We start from the raw sequence: 19,888 nt of genomic DNA, 5'->3' as shown, positions 1-19,888 counted from the left end.
ATATGGTATATATAGCTGCTAGTAGAAACAACATAATAAAAATATAAAATCTTACATTAATATACAGATACGCTATATAAATACAAATGATATTAATTGATCTAATTTGATTATAATAATTCTCTTAACAAATAATACTAACATGTTTATTGATTTATTTCGGTACAAGTACACCGACACAAATATATTATTTGTTTTTCATTTTTTTTGCATTTCTCTTTTATATTTTCAAATAATTTTGTATTTCTCAAAAGCTCAAGAGACAATAGGTTATATTATGTGATTATTGGATCATCTCTTTGAATACTCATGAAAACGAGCTTGGGTGAATGGGTGGTGAATCTTCTCAATTCTCATGTACTTGCAAAAAATGGGGTGATTTGTTGATCATACATAAAAGAGAAATATTCCTGGTGGATTAGACATCAAAATCAAAGATGCAATAATAATCATATGGTAGGAGGACAAAGTGGGAATGTGGATTAACTCTGAACCCTAAAGGGTTAAGGATCCATGCTTTAAAAGGGCATATATATGGTACTTACAAGCTTCTCACTGGATAACACCTTATCCTATGATGTCATATTGGTAACGAAAAAGGTCTTAATCGCCACCAACAACCATTTCTCAAGCATTGCTTGGCAATGCAAAACACACACATATTTGGTTAGATGTTATGGGGTGGATTTTCTCAAAATTTTTTAAATTATTTAGTAAAATATGATATTATATTATTCAATTTTTTTTTCATATGTTTTATTTTGATCCTATTTAAAAAGCATAAAATGATAAGTTGTATTTTACTATATAATTAAAAAAATTAAGAGCATCAATTCTCGTTGCTACCTAATACCTATCACATGCAAAAATTTAGTAAACTAAAAGCTACGTTAAGGTTTGTATTATAGAAACATTTATTAGTGTAATCTACAAGTATTTCAATTTTTTTTTTAAGTTAGGAGTGAAATTCGAACTTAAGATCTCTAGGTGAGAATGAAGAGATTATGCTAAAGTATTTTAATCTATTATCATTCATAATGATATAATATATGTGCTCATCGTTACAAATGTAACTATATAATATCAACCCCATTAATGAAAGCATAATCTATTATTAGATAAATAGGAAACTTTTTGTAAATGCTCATATTCTGTATCATTTATTTTACTTTATATCAATAATATTAATGTGGGTTACGTTAGTTTAAGGTTTGCTTTTATTTTATTAATTTTTTAATATTTAAAGTAAAAATAATAGTAGATCTATAATATCTATTAATGCATGTAAAAAATAATTAATAAATTAGAGTAAACTCACTAATTTATTCTCAAAACTTCTAATTTTTTTTGAATATATATATATATATATATATATATATATATATATATATATATACGAAGAGGATGCCATGAGTAATCACAAATCTAAAAAGTCATATAATAATATCCATTTTATAACTCCAAGTGAATTTCAGCGCATGATGAAGAATAAATTAGTTATGTGTCTCTGAATAGTGTCATCATTTTGGCGCATATGATACATGATAGTGAGTTTTTTTCATATGCGCCAAAATGATGACACTGTTCAGAGACACATAACTAATTTGTTCTTCATCATGTGCTGAGATTCACTTGAAGTTATAAAATGGATATTATTATATGACCTTTTAGATTTGTGATCACTCATGACACCCTCTTCATATCATAGTGTTATATACACACACTACAAGACGAAATTGGATGATGTTATGTGAGGATATCAACCATATACATATCTACTATATATCATAGTTTCATTAACACAATTGCATTTAGGATTTAATATACCTTAAAGTTCAACAAAGAATCACTAAAAAATGGTGGATGCATGTGACTTTTTCTTTTCTTTTTCAAAGGATGGATTCCTATTCTCTTGTCTTCTTGTAATAAGAATTTAAACACAAGAAGAATAATGAAAGGAACTGCCTTTTGTTTGACAGGTTAAATATATAATTCTTTTATTATTATTTTATAATCACTAATCTTTTTTATAAGTTTTAATACATTTTAATGATTAAACTTTTAATAAAAGGTCAATTTGAGAAAAAACATTCCCTCAGTATTTATTAAGAATTTGAAAGTAAAAAACTTCTATAAAATAAAGTTCTTTTAAGTTTTACTAAAAAAAAAAAATTCTATTTTTGAATTCTTACAATATTATTAAGGCATTCTTTAACAAAACCTATTAAAAAATAGATAATGAATAATATTACATAATCAGGCATAATCAGTACATATTATTATTTTTTGTTAGTATTTAATCAATAATAATTTACACTCATATTTATAAGAGTTTTACACACAAAAAATATATAATTTGTATTTATATTTATCAGAATTTAAATACATAAATCAATATATTTTATACTCATATTTTTTAAAATTTATACATATAAATTTAGTAAAGATAATTTAATATTTGTATTAGTCAAATAATAATAAAAAATATTAAAAATTATTGACTTCCAAAAATCTTTTAGATAAATATTAAATAAATGATTAATATTTTCCCTTCTATTTATCTTACATTTGAGTTAACACTAGTGAATCCCTTATTTTTTTCACTCTAAACATTCACCTTCACCTTTTAGCATTTCTCTAAAAAATAAACCAACCCAATGGATAAAAGGTATCAGATTGTGTCATTTCTCTCTCTAAATGACAATGTTCTACTCTTATTATAATAACCTAATTGACTTTAATTAATTAGTATAATTGCCTATAAAAAGACAATTCAGACTATACACAGGAACAATTAAAAAGAAGAACCATTAAATAAATAATTAAAAAAACATAAAAGGGCTTGAAGGTTTTCTTTCTGGCTCATTTTTTGATACGAGAAGCATGTGTGTGTTATGCATTGTTGTGGAGAATGTGGGTGCTAGACATGGATATGGGATAATTTTTAAAGAAATTGAACCATCCGATTTCTTTGTAAAAAAAAAAATTAGGTCTACTAATCGAACCGTCCAATTAGTGTGAAAGAAAAAATTTAAATTTTGGCAAAGGTAATTGGACCCTCCGATTTATGTTTAAAACATTAAAAAAATTTGGGGTACACAAATCAGAGAGGTCCGATTTGTGTTCTCAAAAGTCAGACGGTCTAATTTTTGTTCCTAACACCACAATTTCATAAAGTACCTATACACTCCATAACTGCGTCGTACACCATTCCCCCGACCATATCTAAATTAAAAAGTGTTTCTTTCTTTACTCAAATTGACATTATTAAGAGCGAAGCCTTGAAGGGGACCTAAGAAAAAGATCTAAACAAGCCACCAAATACTACTACCAACATAAAAGTTCTTAATCATCATATGATTATTAATTTAACACACAATACCAAGCCATTTATTCATTGATGTTCTCAACTCTTTATTACTTATGACTTAAAAAAAATGGTATTTATATATAGGATTGAAAATAGATACATATATTTTAAGAAACCTTATCTAAAATATTATGAGTCCAAGCTTTCTCTTGGTGCTCTTTAAGGGACCAAAAACTATTTTCATCCACTCATGACTCACCCCTATCGGTTTTAGAAAAGCCAAGAGACTCATTGGCCACAACCTTCTTTTATTACACACACACAAACACAAAGTCTCTCACACTATACACTTTCTTTCACTTGTCTTTGGAGTCTGTGTCACTCAACCACAGGGTGCATTTCCTCTGGTTCAACCCTGCAGCATTAGCCGTTTTATCACTGTTCTCTGGTGAGTAGTGAAGTTTTCATCATGTGCCCATCATTTATTTCATTCGAAAGTTTCAAACTTTTATGTGATTGGGGGAGAAAATGAATCATGTACATTTGGGTGTTAATTCAACTCTCTAGGCTTATTTTATTTTCTAGCTTTTTTGCAACACTGTTCAAGGACAAATGAAGGAGGTAATGGCTATAAGCATGTGGGGGTTAAAAAGAAAATGGTCCCTTTGTAAGAAAGTTTGTATTTTTTATGTGACTGATCATTGCCATTGGCCATTGCTCGCTGGAACCATTTCTTTCTCTTGAAAGGTGCTGTTTGCTAATGAAAATGTTAGGAATGTTTCAGTGCTTTCAGTTAATACCAGAATTTATTTTTTTGGTCAAATATTGCTTCTTATATTTTAGTAAGTGGAGAAAAAGGGGTGCAGGGTATTTTGCCATTTGAAGATGCTTTATGAGACTTGGTTTCACGTGAGTCATGCTTCAAATATGTCATCAATGAACCTGGGTAGGGAATTTACTCAGTCTTTATGATGAACAAGGAAGTCAACTCTTTTAGGCCTCATATTTTTACTTTATTTATCTGCATACTATAAAACAATTAACATTTCCATCTAATCAACACTTTATTGATGAGAATCTGAAAAATGGCTAGATTTTGGTTCTTTTCCCGAACCATTAATTTTAATAAGGATTTGATGATTGCTTTCAAACTGATTTTGTATGTGGTTTCATTAGTCATCATTTGAGAGTGGATGTAGAACAACAGTTGATAAGCATCATGCATTATTATTGATGTTGTACATTTTCTTTTTGTGCAAATTTGTTTATGGTAATCATATATTGTATAATATAATCTAATTTTATTCCTTTTATGGTTGGTGGTTCTCATGGATAATACTATGTTCTGTTAGGTGCTGAACATGGCACAGATTTTGGCACCCTCTACACAATGGCAGATGAGAATCACAAAACCCTCACAAAATGCAAGCCCAATTACTTCAAAAATGTGGAGTTCTTTAGTGTTGAGACCAAACAAGAAAGTTGGTGCTACCAGCTCTGCCAAATTTAGAGTGATGGCAATTAAGTCCGATAACAGCACAATCAACAGGCTAGAGCAGCTACTTAATTTGGATGTATCGCCATACACTGACAAGATCATTGCTGAATACATTTGGTATTTCATTTCATTTTTTTCTTCTTGTTCTAGCAATGAATAATGATTTCATTTTTGTTGCTTCTGTGAAAGCTTTTAAAAACTTTGATATCTTTTCTGAAACAGGATTGGTGGAACAGGAATCGATGTGCGCAGTAAATCAAGAGTATGTTGTTAATAATGCTGTAAACCAGCAAGGAGACGAAATTATTTGTACCTTAGCTGCTATATGATTTGTCTGATGTTATTCATGGTAATCTTACACATTGTTCTTCATTTTCAGACAATTCCAAGGCCGGTTGAACATCCTTCAGAGCTCCCTAAGTGGAACTATGACGGATCTAGCACTGGACAGGCACCTGGTGAAGACAGTGAAGTAATCTTATAGTAAGAATTTCGGAACTGTTGCTTATTTTAATCTTATACCACATAGCTATAGTTTAACTTAGTACTCTTCTTTTTTCCCCTCAGTCCTCAAGCAATTTTCAAAGATCCTTTCCGTGGTGGTAACAATATTTTGGTAAGAGCTGTTATCTTTTGCAACTTGCGGTTCATAGCCGGTCCCAAGCCCGGATAAAGGAGGAGGGTTGTGTTAGGTCTTCGGCAACCAACATAAAAATATAGCCGAACCCCCATGACAGCTGTTATCTTTTGCAGAAGTTTCATGGCAATTTGCTTTAACTTGAAGCACAAATATTATGAAGTTAGTGTGATTTAATATAATCTTTTTCTTGCATAGGTAATTTGCGATTCCTACACACCACAAGGTGAGCCTATCCCTACAAACAAGAGACATAAAGCTGCCGAAATTTTCAGTAACCCAAAGGTCCAAGCTGAAGTTCCATGGTATATATTATGCTCTTAAAAGAAAGATAACCAAAAACCAACTATTTCCTTCTTATGTTCAAAATGATTTAGTATCTACCTATGTTATGCACAATGCTGCAAATTTCTTTCACATATGATGATCAATGACCAAAAAGAAAGATATTTGATAATTGACATTTCCAACTATGATTAATGGTTTTATGTTTAATTTTTCAAAGGTATGGAATAGAGCAAGAGTACACCTTACTTCAAACAAATGTGAAATGGCCTCTAGGTTGGCCTACTGGTGGCTACCCTGGCCCTCAGGTAATATGTTGTTCACATTTGACCAGAACGAGTGAGTTTCATGATGCAGATTTAATTATGCTGCTTGTTTATTTTGTTACATTAGGGTCCATATTACTGTGGTGCTGGGGCTGACAAGTCATTCGGACGCGATATATCCGATGCTCATTACAAGGCTTGCTTATATGCCGGAATTAACATCAGTGGTACCAATGGGGAAGTTATGCCTGGACAGGTTCATCTCTGGAAAATTCCATCTCTTGCAAAGCTTATGTGTATATGAATGCATTTTTCTTATTATTTCTTCCATGAATAATGAAGTGGGAGTACCAAGTTGGTCCTAGTGTTGGTATTGAAGCTGGTGATCATATCTGGTGTTCAAGGTACATCCTTGAGGTAATTCATTTTACCTACTTTCATTAGCATTTTCAACATATTTCAATAGCGCCACAACTCAATATAACATTTCATATGCATTTTATATGTTGTGACAGAGGATTACTGAACAAGCTGGCGTTGTTCTCTCTCTTGATCCAAAACCAATTGAGGTACTATAGTACTTTAGTTTACAGTATGCCTTATCTGATGATTATAACACTAATTGTTTTGGTTTTTTCGCCTGACAGGGTGACTGGAATGGTGCTGGTTGCCACACCAATTACAGGTAAGGACTAACTTTTGTTATGAATATGGATTGCATTTGTTTTGCCATCTTCCTAAAATTCTAAGTTCATGATATATAATTTGCTTTTTTCTAGTACAAAGAGCATGAGGGAAGATGGAGGCTTCGAGGTGATAAAGAAGGCGATTTTGAATCTATCGCTTCGCCATGTGGATCACATTAGCGCATATGGAGAAGGAAATGAGAGAAGGTTGACAGGAAAGCATGAAACAGCCAGCATAGACACATTCTCTTGGGTATTGCTTGAAATTACCTCTACCTTAAGACAGTAATAAACCAAGAATTTTATCTTCTATGGAAACGTCCTAATAGCATTGAACTTGCAGGGAGTCGCTAACCGTGGTTGCTCAATCCGTGTGGGAAGAGACACAGAAAAGAATGGCAAAGGTAAGTTGAAGGAATTGTAGCATTAGACTACCTATTCCTTCTTTAGAATAATTGCTTTGCTAAATGCTAATGTGTCAACTTCAATTTACTAATGCTAATGCCACATATACTGCTATGAAAAAATGCTATGCATCCCTTTTTTTGTTTGCCCAAAATCACCCCGTTAAGTAGGTAGTCTATAAAAATATAAAATCCTAAACTTTTGTTGCATCTTTCTAGCACCTTAAATTTGGACAGGAACTCTAGCTATGTAACATTGTTTTTCTGGTATTACTTTTCTCAATTGAATTTTACTTCATTTCCTTTTCCGTGATCTTAGGTTACTTGGAAGACAGGCGCCCGGCTTCAAACATGGATCCATATGTTGTGACAGGATTACTTGCAGAGACTACTCTCCTGTGGGAGCCAACTCTGGAGGCTGAAGCTCTTGCAGCTCAGAAGTTAGCATTAAAGGTCTAAATCTATTCTGATTGGTGGCATTCTCGATGGAGTCGAAGCCCGGAATCTCTTTTGCTTTCCTTTTAGATTATTTATGGTTTTAATGAACTAAAGAGGTCATGAGTCTGGGTTATTGCTTATCAGATGAATGCACATTGTATATTAAGAGTTTCATTGGATGCATTTGTATTCGGACAAGTTGCATTATGCTTGGTTATGTTTCAGTGTTCTTTAGCTTTGTTTCTTTTAATAACTGAGCCTATCAACCTCAGAAATCTCAGGCATTCAAAACTTTTGCTTACAAACCAGTTTGGAATTGGATGAAAATTTAGTCTCATATAATTGGAACCCTTCTAACCCTATACAGAACATAGATTACTTCAAATCATGCGTGAAAATTATGGAAGAGACAAGAGATTCCTCTATGTATAACTTAAAAAGCCGATAAACATTAGATCCGATAATAAGATGCATTATGAAAATTGGGGCATTCCGAGAATCGAACTCGGGACCTCTCGCACCCAAAGCGAGAATCATACCACTAGACCAAATGCCCACTTGATGTTCATTGCATTATTCAATTTTTCTTTGGCTTCTAATCACGCTGCAAAGAAACAAGTATATTACTGGCGTTCTGTTGAATCTGTTCCATTCCCGCTAGAAAATCAATCGCAACCTCTCACTCACTCTGTCATGTTCATGTACTCCAACCATGCCACTGCCACCTTCTATTTCCCCTCCACTTTCTTCCCACTCCCAACCACCATAGCCTCCATTCCCAAAACCTTCTTACCAACACTTTCCTCACCAAAACCCCTCTTCTCTCTCAGAACCCCTACGCCTATTCCAATCAGGGCTGCTGCTTCATCAAACAGCGCCGACAATACCGGTAACGCAAACTGGACCAAGTGGGTCCCTGCCGGTTCCCTCGCAGCCGATAAGGTCCTCAGGTTGATTGCCGGCGCCACCGCCAGTCCCATTGGCCAGTTCGTGTCCTCGCCCACTACCTTTCTTCACTCCATCGATCCTAGAGTCAAATTGGTCAGTCACTCCAATTCAAGGTTCTTTTTTCTATGAAAAATTTGAGATTTTTTCTATGTTTTGGGCTGCAAAGTATGAACTTGATTCTTTGGTAGAGAACTAGAGATACTGTTTAGGTTTGTTTATGGACATTGTAGTTTAAGGATTGATGTTGGGGATTATTTGTGTTGCTGTTATTCATGAGCTATTTGATATCATCTTTTGATGCTACAGGTATGGCTTTTAGCTCTGGTTATTCTTCCGGCAAGGTCACATATAATTATGCGATTTGGATTAGTAGCATACTTGACTCTGATTTCAGTTTGGGTTCTGCCAAGAGAAGTTTGGATGGTGAGTAATCCTTGACTGGTGGAGTTATGTTCATTTATAGATGGATTTTTTAGTTTGCTTCATTATCTTTGGAGTAAATAAAATTATTCCAGCAATGGCCATTTTTGGCGTTCATCTTCTAGTACATATAGTGTTATTGTTTTTGGATGCTTATTTATGAATAGAGCTAGCTTGTAAGTTTTCTTGTTAGATTTTTTCTTCCGAGTTCTGACTGATTGAATAAAATGATGCGCAGAAGAAATATTCATATAGAGGTTGGATTTTCCATTTTGTTAACTGAAAGATACTTGGAAGTAGACTTTGTATATGCCTTCATTTTTTCATCCTGCTATGATGTGTTGATTTGGGAGTTTCTTGCTAATTTCTATCTGTAGGATCAATTGGGGAGAGTTTATTTGCTATCAGGATTGTTATTCATAACATTAGGGCTAGGTGCAGATGGTGTGCCCCCACTTGTTCAGTTGAGAACTCCAACACCTGCATTGATGGGGCTTCCTAATCTTCCTGTATCATTGACAGGTTATTCGTATGTAATCACCAAGTTAGGTCCATTAACCTTTACAAGGAAAGGCTTATCCATAGCAAGCACTGCTGCCTGTTTGACTTTTATGGTAAGTTGCTTTCTGCCTTTTGTGTTGGACATCTAACAGAATTCTTGCCGTCAAAGCATTGTGAAACAACGGAACACTTCGATGATTCTGATTTTCGAGAATTTGGTTCTGCATTTCTTTTGAAGGTATTTCAAAGTGCTAGTCTCTGCCTCACAACTACGACCCCTGAACAACTAGCATTTGCATTGCGATGGTTTTTGCTCCCTCTGAAATATATAGGTGTCTCTGTGTCAGAAATTGTGCTTACCCTTTTACTGTCATTGAGATTCATCAGTCTAGTTTTTGATGAGGTAAGAAGGCTAAGGGGGTTTTAACTTCCATAGTTATCTCTGATATTGATAATCTTAGTTTCTTTTCTCATCTTACTTTCTGCTTTTATTGATAGCACGTAATTGGTTGTTTGATATTTACCTTGTATGACTACAAAAACTTGCGAAAAAATAAAATCATGAAATTACTAGCAGAAAAAAAGAAAGAAATTAAGGGAAATTTTGGGCTTGACAAATGTTGGGTACTGACAGACTGCTTTTGCTGGAGTTAACTGATAGTTTGACACTTCTCTCTACTTGGTGATTATTTTTACTGGCGAGATTAGTGAGAATGACATGTTAGAAACAATGTCAGCACTATTCTGAAGGATATAATAACTATCCCAACACTGTCCTTTTGAATTAAATTATGGTTTTGGATGTTTCATTTAGTTTAAGGTGAATTGTGAAGAAGTGGATAAAAAATAGGCTCAATGGCCTTTTTCTTAACAGGATGGAGTTCATTCAAAAGCTAAAGGTAGATAAAGAGTCAAATATATGGATTATGGGAATGCAAACAGTGTTGTAAATGATATTCCTGGTTTAATAATTTTGAGCCTTAGAGGTAAAGGCAAGCAAGAATCGAAAATTTTCAATTTTATGAATGATTGGATTATTAGATTTGCAAAGGGAATAAATGAAGTAATTCGGAGGAGGGCAGGTTAGTGACGGTCCTGATGGTTTTATAGGGTTCTATCACGTATGAATTTCAATTAGTGTACCAGACTGACATGGAAAGAGATCTAGGTTGATGCTAGGATTCTTTTAATGCATCTACATTGCTACTACCTTGTAATCAACTTATTTTATGTACTGATCTGATACTACTTAAATTGCATAACATAATTAGTGCATGTGGGTGGAATGCATGAATGAAATAGTTAATGCCACAACAATAAAAGTTCTCTTACACAGGAAAAGGAAGTAAAATACCCATATTATGTTATTGCAGGTTCGAAACATTGCTTTAGGGATTGTATCTCGCAGGGTAAATTGGAAACAATTGAGTACTATGGAGACAATTGATAGTAAGTAATGTTATTAGCTCTTTCTTCTGTTTACAGGGATTGACAGAAAATTATTGTTTTGTTCTATATTCTCTTGTTTTCTTTCCAACAAATTAGTTGATTGTGCATAAATCGTGTTTAGAATATCTAGGCTTCACATTTGTTTTGGACAACTCCCATATTTACTTTATATGGTTATATAAAAATATTTTTTTGTTGATAACGTCTTATTTAGTTTCCAATTGCATAGCACCCAATATGTTGCTATATTAATATTAATAATGCATTAAGAAATCAATATTTGGCTCGTAGGCGACTTAGAGTTGTTGTGACATGTATAATAATCTGTTACTGATGATGCTGATCGATAATTAGGTCATAATGTCTTCAAAAGCTTTTTGTTGAAAATTTGTGATTTTTTGTTGCTATCAATGGCCTTTCCATTCTATAAACCAGTAACAAATGCATGTATAACTGACTCAGAATTCCAAAAGAATAATGTTTTAGTGTACAGTTCAATCAGAATATTACTTGGGGAAAGATTTTTTTTTTCTTCAGTTGTCATGACACTTATTTTATTTTTCCTTATATGCCTCTGCAGTCTTCTTTAACTACTTCCGGCGAATCTTCAAAAATATTTTCAGCCATGCAGAACAAATTTCTCAGGTTAGCCTCTTTGATGTTCCCCTCCTGTTTTCTTCACGTTATCTAGTCTTACTAGTGCTTCAACCTTCAGCTTCATTCTAGAAAAAGTCGAATAATCGGATAACTTCGTTTTAATTTCATCAATTATATCATTTATATGAAGGTTTTGCGGACCCATGCTTAAAATATTGCTTTCAATTCTGATGTGTTGAAAGTAGAAAAGTTTGAAATTCACTCTTGTATTTTTGGCATATTGTGAACCTTCTATGTTGATTTCTTTTAGCACTTCAGGTTTTGAAAATAGGTTACATGAATTAAATTGGCCTTGCATGTTATAAACTTTAAATTCCCTTCATATTCATAGCTCTTCTTCTGACAGTTCAACATAACTATTGTAGGCTATGATAGTCAGAGGTTTTAAAGGGGACAGTGGTGATCATAAACTCTACTTCTTGGCAGAATCATCTTTTGGAATGGCAGATATTGTATGCTTGTTGTTCTTGGCAATTATCATTGGAGCTGCTTTTCTATCTGAGTACTACCTTGTGTGATAACTAATACATGCCTATCTGGCATTGTGACTTGTGAGAGCATTTGTTATGTAATTTTGTTCAATTTGTCATCTTATGATTAGATGATTATAAACACTACAGCCCCTTGCAAGCAAATGTATTTTCCCCAATGCAAAATATTGATGGGGGTTAACACATTGCAAGGGGGAAATTATCAATAGATGAAGGGAAGAAAAATAGGTGGCTTGCTTCTGATGTTAGTTTTGTCAAATTAGAAAAATGATATTTGTACAATTTTATGGACATATCTTTTGTATATTTTTCTTATGGTTAAGCAAACAATTTTTTTAACTTTTTTCAGTTTTTATTAATAAATTTTAATTCATCTTAGTGATTATTAACAATATTAAATGTTTCCACACAATCCGTCTCACAAATAACATCTCGTTGACCCACATCCCAAACTAAGAGATATCCTATTTAAATAGCAAATAATTTTTCTTGAAAAATACTATTACACTCGATCATTCTCAAATACACCATTTACCAACTCCGATTACAATATCTAATAATACAAGCAAAACCAACATTATCACCACAACTAGAATAACTAGTATCACAATTGATTTTGAAAACACTCATAGATAGAGAATTCCAAGAACCACTTAGAATAAAGAGGAGGGACATATGTTGTAATTCAAAAACACTCATAAGTTCATTTTCTAAAGCTAATATTAGACAAATCACTTTTTTGTTTTTTTGGAGGCCAAATTTTATAAGGATTAAAGATGTCATTATTTTTTACTTGGCATATCCACCAAAGTCTCGAAAAGAACCTGAACGGATGCTCTCTGCTATGATACAATAACCAGTTTAAGTTTAGAAGATGACAAGAAATATCCAACCTGTGTCATACAAGCTGAGCTTTTAGACAATCCCAAATACAATGTAAAATCGATTCCTGGCTAGAAAGGCATCTTGAACACTTATCCGATGATGACATCCATCTTCTAAAGTAAAAACTTGCCGTAAGAAGAGCCTCCCTAAGACATAGCCAAGTCAAATACTTGTGCTTTTTCAAAACAAGCTAGCATCAAAGCTAAAGTCAATTCCGTCGCTCCTTCCAACCAAACAGCTGCTTACACAATCACAAGTAACCATTGCGTGAGTCATAGACTTTGGAAGCTGTTGAGTCTGCAGCGAAATTTTGACTTCTAATAGATAGAAAGTAATATGAAATTGAATATTACTCACACGTACAACCAATTGCAGCCTTTGCTACTAACCTAGTTTTGAATCTTGTACCATCTGACTTGGTAGGATCTTCTTTTCTTTTATACACCCACGTACAACCAATTGCAGTCTTTTCCACGGGCAATGGGACTACATCCCATGTCTTGTTCTTATGAAGAGATTGCATCTCTTCCTCCATAGCAACCAACCAACTCTCTCTATCTTTGTCTTTGATAGCATGTTTGAAGGTGACCGGCTCATCATCCTCCACTGAGAGTGCATAATCTACCAAATTTACCTGCCCATAATGTCTCAAAGGCTTGTCTGACTCGAACTTCTGAACAAATTTATAATTCCTCTTTGGCCTAGTAGATGCCAAAGAATCCTGCTGCTGCTGTTGTAATGCATGTGCATTTTTCACTGAATTTTCTCATGATCAAATTCATCCTCTGCGTCATCTCAAGTAGCATTAGGATGCTCCACCTGAACATTAAAGTCTATTTGTTGGTATTTAGACTCTATCTCCACCACTTGAGTATTTGAAGTTTTTCCAACATCACCATCATCTGGCACCATATCTTTAGACAAATCTACCATAGATCGTTCATCAAAGGTAACATCCCTGCTAATTACAAACTTAGAATCATTACACTCCAAAGGCGATAGCCTTGAACCCCTCTTGGATACCCCAAAAAGATTGCCTTCTTAGCTCTATCATCAAGTTTATTATCTTTGACATGATAATAAGCTGTGCATCCAAAGATTTTGAGTTTCTCGTAATCTGCATGTTCCCCTGACCACACCTTATAAGGTGTGTCTCCATCTAGAGAGGAATGTGGGGATCGATTCACTATGTAGCAAGTTGTAGCAACCGATTCTGCCCACCATTCTCTGCCTAACCCGGAATTAGAGCGCATACACCTTGTCTTCTCAAGTAGCGTACGATTCAGTCGTTCGGCGACTCCATTCTGTTGTGGTGTTTCTCTAACTGTCCAGTGTCTTGCAATGCCTTCTCGGTCATAGAACTTCTTGAAAGCTCCATCCGTGTACTCTGTGCCATTAGATCGTAGAATTTTCAGCTTCCTACCTGTTCGGTTTTCAACCATTGCTCTCCACCGCTTAAAAGTATCGAATACCTCATTCTTATGTTTGAGGAAGTAAATCCAAACATACCTAGAATAATCATCAACAAAAGTAACAAAATACCTGGAACCACCATTGGAAGTAACTTTAGTCGGTCCCCAAACATCAGTATGCACGTAGTCTAACAACCCTCTACTTTTATGCTTGTTTATAGAAAACTTCACCCTATGTGCCTTTCTATACACACAATGCTCACAAAATTTCATTTGTAATTTCTTCATATTCTTCAGCAAACCTTATCCATAAAGCAATGATAGACATTTCTCTGACATATGTCCAAGCCGCATGTGTCATATTCTTGTGTATTTTATTTGATCTCTACTTCCACCAATTCCAACTGCTAACTCACCTGTGACTGTTGTCCCTAAAAGAGAATAAAAATTACCGTGACGAACTCCCTTCATCACTACCAAAGAACCATGAACAACTTTTAGTACCCCATTTTTCGCAACTATTTTGCAGCCATTTTTCTCCAACAAACCTTTGGAGATCGATAAGATTTTTCTGCAAGTCTGGAATATGCCTCACATCTTTTAAGGTTCTTACTCATCCATCATGCATCTTGATTCTTATAGTCCCCAACCCCACAGTTTTACAAGCATGATCATTGCCCCTTAAAACTGTGCCACCATTTATGCTTTCATAGGTAGTAAATCACTTCCAATTTGGACACATATGGTGAGAGGCTCCTGAATCAAGAATCCACTTACCGGAGATTTCATAAGATTGTTCTGTTACAGAGTAACAATCCTCCTCATCATTTGAGACGTAGCTTGCTTCTTGCTTTTCTTTTGGGTTGTCGTTGTTCTGTTTCTTGAAAGTTATCTTCTTATTTGGACAATTTGCTTTGAAATATCCAGTCTCACCACATTTAAAGCATGTTCTCTCCGCGTGAGGTCTAGATTTTGGCCTAGACTTTCTACGCTTATTACCTTTTTCTTCTTTCATTGGTCCTTCCTCTAGCCGCGAATAATCCTTGTGCTTGATCATTATACTCTCTTCCATTTGAAGATGACATTACACTTGTAGCAACCTTACGTAGATCATCCGCTAAAAGTGATGCCATCGTCTCATCCATGGTCAGAGTGTCACCCACCAGCATCAATGTCTGCAGTAGATTTTCATAGGACTTCGGTAATGAAAGTAACAATATGAGAGCCTGGTCTTTATCATCAACCTTCACATCTATATCCTTTAAGTTTGATATGATCCTATCAAACTTATTGATATATTCTCGGATTGAGGTACCTTCCTCCATCTTGCATGTATACAATTTGGATTTTAAATAGATCCTGTTAGTTAGAGTCTTCGTCATGAAGTTACTCTCTAACTTTGTCCAGACGCCTACTGCAGTTGTTTCTTCGTTCACCAAGAAAGCAACATCCCTCTCAAGGCATAAGATTATTGCAGCCCGTGCCTTAAGATCTAATTCTTCTCAATCCTCATCTTTTATTCCTTCCGACTTTTTTTCTTTTCCCATTAGTGTCTTGTGTAACTTTTGTGATATAAGTAGATTTTTCATCTGCATCCTCCAATAGGAAAAATCATTTTTCCCATTGAACTTCTCGATTTCATATTTGCCTACTTTGACATTACTACTAGTAGAAGCCATTATATTCAAAATTGAATTTTACCACTCAAATAATGAATAATATAACGTTGGCTCTTGATACCAATTATTGAGTCTACAGCGAAATTTTGACTTTTAATAGATAGAAGGGAGCCACTTAGATAAAGATGTTTAAAACGTCTTTTTTTAAAGATATTTTTAAATAATTAAAATTCAATACATATAATTCATTAAACTGTGTTATTTTTATTAAAATTATATCAGATAAATTGATTTGGCCAAAAAATCGATAAATTAAACCTTGAATCGGTCTAAATTAATATTTTTTTATAAAAAATAATTACAATATCCCTATTATAAAAAATGACTAAAATATTCTTATTATATATATATTGAGAACCTTAATTTTAACCCTTTTCTTTTCTCTGTGCCGTTATAGGGTTAGAATTTAGGGTTTTCAAAATTAAAAAATATATATAATAAGAATATTTTAGTTATTTTTTATAATAAGATTATTGTAGTAATTTTCTATAAAAAATGAATATTATTTTAGATCGATTTAAGGTTTGGTTTATCGATTTTTCAGCCAAATTAATTTGTCTTATCAAATTTTGACAGAAATAATATAATTTAATCGATTATATGTATTAAATTTTAATTAATAAAAAAACATCTTTAAAAAAAAGACGTTTTAAGCATCTTTATCGGAGTGACCTCCTAGATAAAAACTAATATGAAATTGAACATTACTCACAATAATACACTCGCTATATAATTATTGAAGAGAAAAAAAAGAAAATGAATAATTGCTATGATGTGAATTCCTTTTGTTTTAATTAAATTGAATACATTTTGATTTCACTCATTTATATAGTTATCTAACTTCTATAAATAACAAGAGAGCATACTATAAAATAGTTTCCTATAAAAGCTCCTTATAAAATAGTTTTTTATAAAAATTTTCTAATTATCCACCATTTTCTTTCTTCCATTCTTTGTCTGCCTCCCTTTGTTTTCTCTCTGTCTTTCTTTTATTCTCACAGAAGCAGATCCATAACAATATCAACCTACTTCCGGACCTGCTTATATAAAGAAAATGTTACCTTTCAGATTTTGAGATAGATGAGAATAAAAAGTCTCCAAATGTTATCTACTAACTAACTAAATATCCTATATCCAGAAGTTTAAATCATAAATGTGAATATAATTCATTTCATTAAACAGATTAATCTTTTAAATAGTGGAATAATGTAATATTCAATATATATACACTACTTATATAATAATAATAATAATAATCCAAATCAAATTTGACTTAAATCGGACACTATTAAATGTATAATTGAATATATTTTGAACATACATATAGTACGTTGATTTTTAAAAATATAACAAATAATTTTGTTGGATTAAAATTAAATACAATTTTCTAAATATAATATTTAACATATAAATTTCTAATTTAACAGTTAATATTTGAAAAATTACACGAACAAAACGTTATTTAATAATATTTATTTAAAAGATAAAAAGGTGAATATTATTTTATATTTGAGAATAATTTTACTTTTATATAGTGAAATTTTTGCATAGTTTTTTAATTAATATATTCATATGTAAAAAATAGAAATAGAAATGACATTATTAACATAGTAGTGATAATATCCAATTCAACAAAAAACATAAAAAAATACTAAACATTTTTATTTAAAAGTTAAGAGAATGACTGAAAAGATATTTTTTAGAAGAATATAACCATTAATATTATTTCAATCCATATATATATAGCCGTACACAAAATTTATATGGCTGATACTTTTTTATATGAAAAAGTATAAAATTATCTATCAATTTATTGTCAAAAATAATTTATTATTATATTTTAATTACAATTAACATTAAATTGATCTAAATTAATAAAAATTTTGAATTATAAGGATTTATAACCGCGCCGAGGAGAGCTGCGACGTGAATTCAGAAAGGTGTCACCCAACTTTCTTCCGCAGCAACTCCTAACTGCGTCGTCGTCACTCGTCCCTGTGTTCTTCCTCACTCCGGCCTCAGTCGGCGTTGCATCCTCTGCCTCCACTGTTACTGTCCCTACACAACGTGCCGAACATGCTCTTCACATTGCCGTGTCGCATCCCCTCCACCAATGTCGTCTTTGTCGTCACGCCGTGGAGCCTTTACCACCGTTGTCTTCACCGCCACGCGAAACCCCCTCCCTGTGGAACTGTCGCTAATGCGTCGCGCCGTTACTTGCATTGCTCGGAATGCGTGCAGTGGTTCGTGCCTGTGCTGCTGCCGCGGCCTTCACCCCGACGATCTTCTGGGCATTGCCGATGCCCTCTGCAACCAATTTGTGTCGCCGCAATGGGAGCTTTACATGCGCAGTTTTCTCCTCTGCAAGACCATCGCGACACCTTTCTCCTCGCGATTTGCATAGCAGCCGTCCACCGCAGCGCGCTCCTTCTATCTTGTTTCTACTTTCTCAATCCGATCAAAGACACCTCCACTAGAAGACACATCGACAAAAATATTTTCATTAGATAGGCTATAAAAAAAGACATTTTTATTAGACACATTCACAAAGATACTTTCATTAAACATAATTATAAACAAAAATTGGTAGAATCTTTATTAATTACGTAACAGAATTGATTATATATTTAACCATTTTTTTTTTTACTGAAAATGTTGACTATCAAGCATTTTCCATTTTCATATGAATGTTGATATGCTAACTTATTTCTGCATGGTTCCAAAAGACATGTTAATATATAGATAAATAAAATTCTAGTATTTTTATTTTTCTTGTAAAAACCGTAAAAATAAAGGAATACTTAAAGTGAAAGTAGATAACGTGTTTAAATAGACCAAAAAATTAAAAGATTTTTTTATCTTGATTTTTTGTAAATTCACCTACATTAATTATGTTATGTGTAAAAAAAAAATTAGTACTCACTATAAAATATATATTAAAATATAACATATATATTAAATACTATTTATATTTATAGAACAATCTCCTATATTCTTAATACACACACACACACACATATATATATAGTGGCGGAGCTTAGTTCAAACAAGGGGGCTATGGTCCCCTCCCAAACTTTTTATAAAAAATTTAGTAGTACTTTTTCAAAAGATAAAAAATAGTTCAATTGACTTAAATACTTTACTATGACTTAAAGTATCTAATAAGTTCAATAAACAACAATCTCTCTATCTTTAAGTTCAAATATAAAAAATTAGATATTTTTTATTTATTTAATTTAATATTATTTTATATTTTACTATTTATTTAATTTAATTTTTTATATGATAAAAGATAATAAAATATTCAATAAGTATTAATATTATTGTATTGGTATAAATTGAAAAAAAATTCAATAAATATTATAAATTTTAATATTTGTCTTTCTAACTTCTTCTTTACATATTTTACAGGATATATATTCAAATTTTTATATAAAATAATAATAAAAAATCAAAGAATTGATACATTTTTTAAGAGGAAGGCTAATATTTAAGAAGGAGAACATATAACTTTTACAATATCAACACCTATAAATAGTTCTTCTACTTTAATGAATCACGAAGAAAGTGAGATATAACCTTCAAAAGTTCAAAAAGTTACATATGATGACTTTAATCTTAATTTTTTGGAACGAGATCTTGAAAAACGGCTTTAAATTTGGCAATATCACCCAAACCAAACCAGAGAGATGAGATTAGACGAGTTTATCTTAAATGGGGTATATCAAAAATATTTTGACAATTATTTTCTATTTGGCCCCCCAAAAATTTTATTTCAAGTTCCGCCAATAATTATAATAATATATTCCTATTTCATTATTCTTCATTTTTCAATATAATTAATAAAAGTATTTTCTTTTTTTTAGTTTCTTACGGTATTTTTTAATTTAATAGACTAAAAATTAATTGGTTGCGGATCAAA

The 19,888-nt window shown here is 32.6% G+C and overlaps 2 protein-coding genes across 2 annotated transcripts; both read left to right on the top strand.

Annotated features, from left to right (window-relative positions):
• The first annotated feature begins 3,453 nt into the window (after positions 1 to 3,453).
• Positions 3,454 to 7,768, top strand: LOC107638560 (glutamine synthetase leaf isozyme, chloroplastic). Its single transcript, XM_016341897.3, has 14 exons — positions 3,454 to 3,758; positions 4,663 to 4,925; positions 5,031 to 5,070; positions 5,188 to 5,291; positions 5,376 to 5,424; positions 5,644 to 5,750; positions 5,951 to 6,038; positions 6,124 to 6,252; positions 6,339 to 6,413; positions 6,512 to 6,565; positions 6,644 to 6,681; positions 6,776 to 6,935; positions 7,026 to 7,086; positions 7,406 to 7,768. Exons 2-14 carry the CDS (start codon positions 4,672 to 4,674, stop codon positions 7,543 to 7,545), a joined length of 1,299 nt encoding a protein of 432 aa, XP_016197383.1. The 5' UTR covers positions 3,454 to 3,758; positions 4,663 to 4,671; the 3' UTR covers positions 7,546 to 7,768.
• Positions 7,769 to 7,881: 113 nt separating this feature from the next.
• Positions 7,882 to 12,329, top strand: ABCI12 (cobalt ion transmembrane transporter). The gene is made up of 7 exons (XM_016341898.3): positions 7,882 to 8,565; positions 8,779 to 8,895; positions 9,270 to 9,506; positions 9,632 to 9,796; positions 10,767 to 10,842; positions 11,423 to 11,487; positions 11,865 to 12,329. The coding sequence occupies exons 1-7, from the start codon at positions 7,993 to 7,995 to the stop codon at positions 12,015 to 12,017; spliced, it is 1,386 nt and encodes a 461-aa protein (XP_016197384.2). The 5' UTR covers positions 7,882 to 7,992; the 3' UTR covers positions 12,018 to 12,329.
• The last annotated feature ends 7,559 nt before the right edge of the window (positions 12,330 to 19,888 follow it).

This window comes from Arachis ipaensis, chromosome B4, assembly GCF_059453495.1.
Source record: "Arachis ipaensis isolate K30076 ecotype BB chromosome B4, ASM5945349v1, whole genome shotgun sequence".
Lineage (NCBI taxonomy): Eukaryota > Viridiplantae > Streptophyta > Magnoliopsida > Fabales > Fabaceae > Arachis > Arachis ipaensis.
Note: the sequence above shows the minus strand (reverse complement) of the source record. Positions and strands in the feature narration are given on the sequence as shown.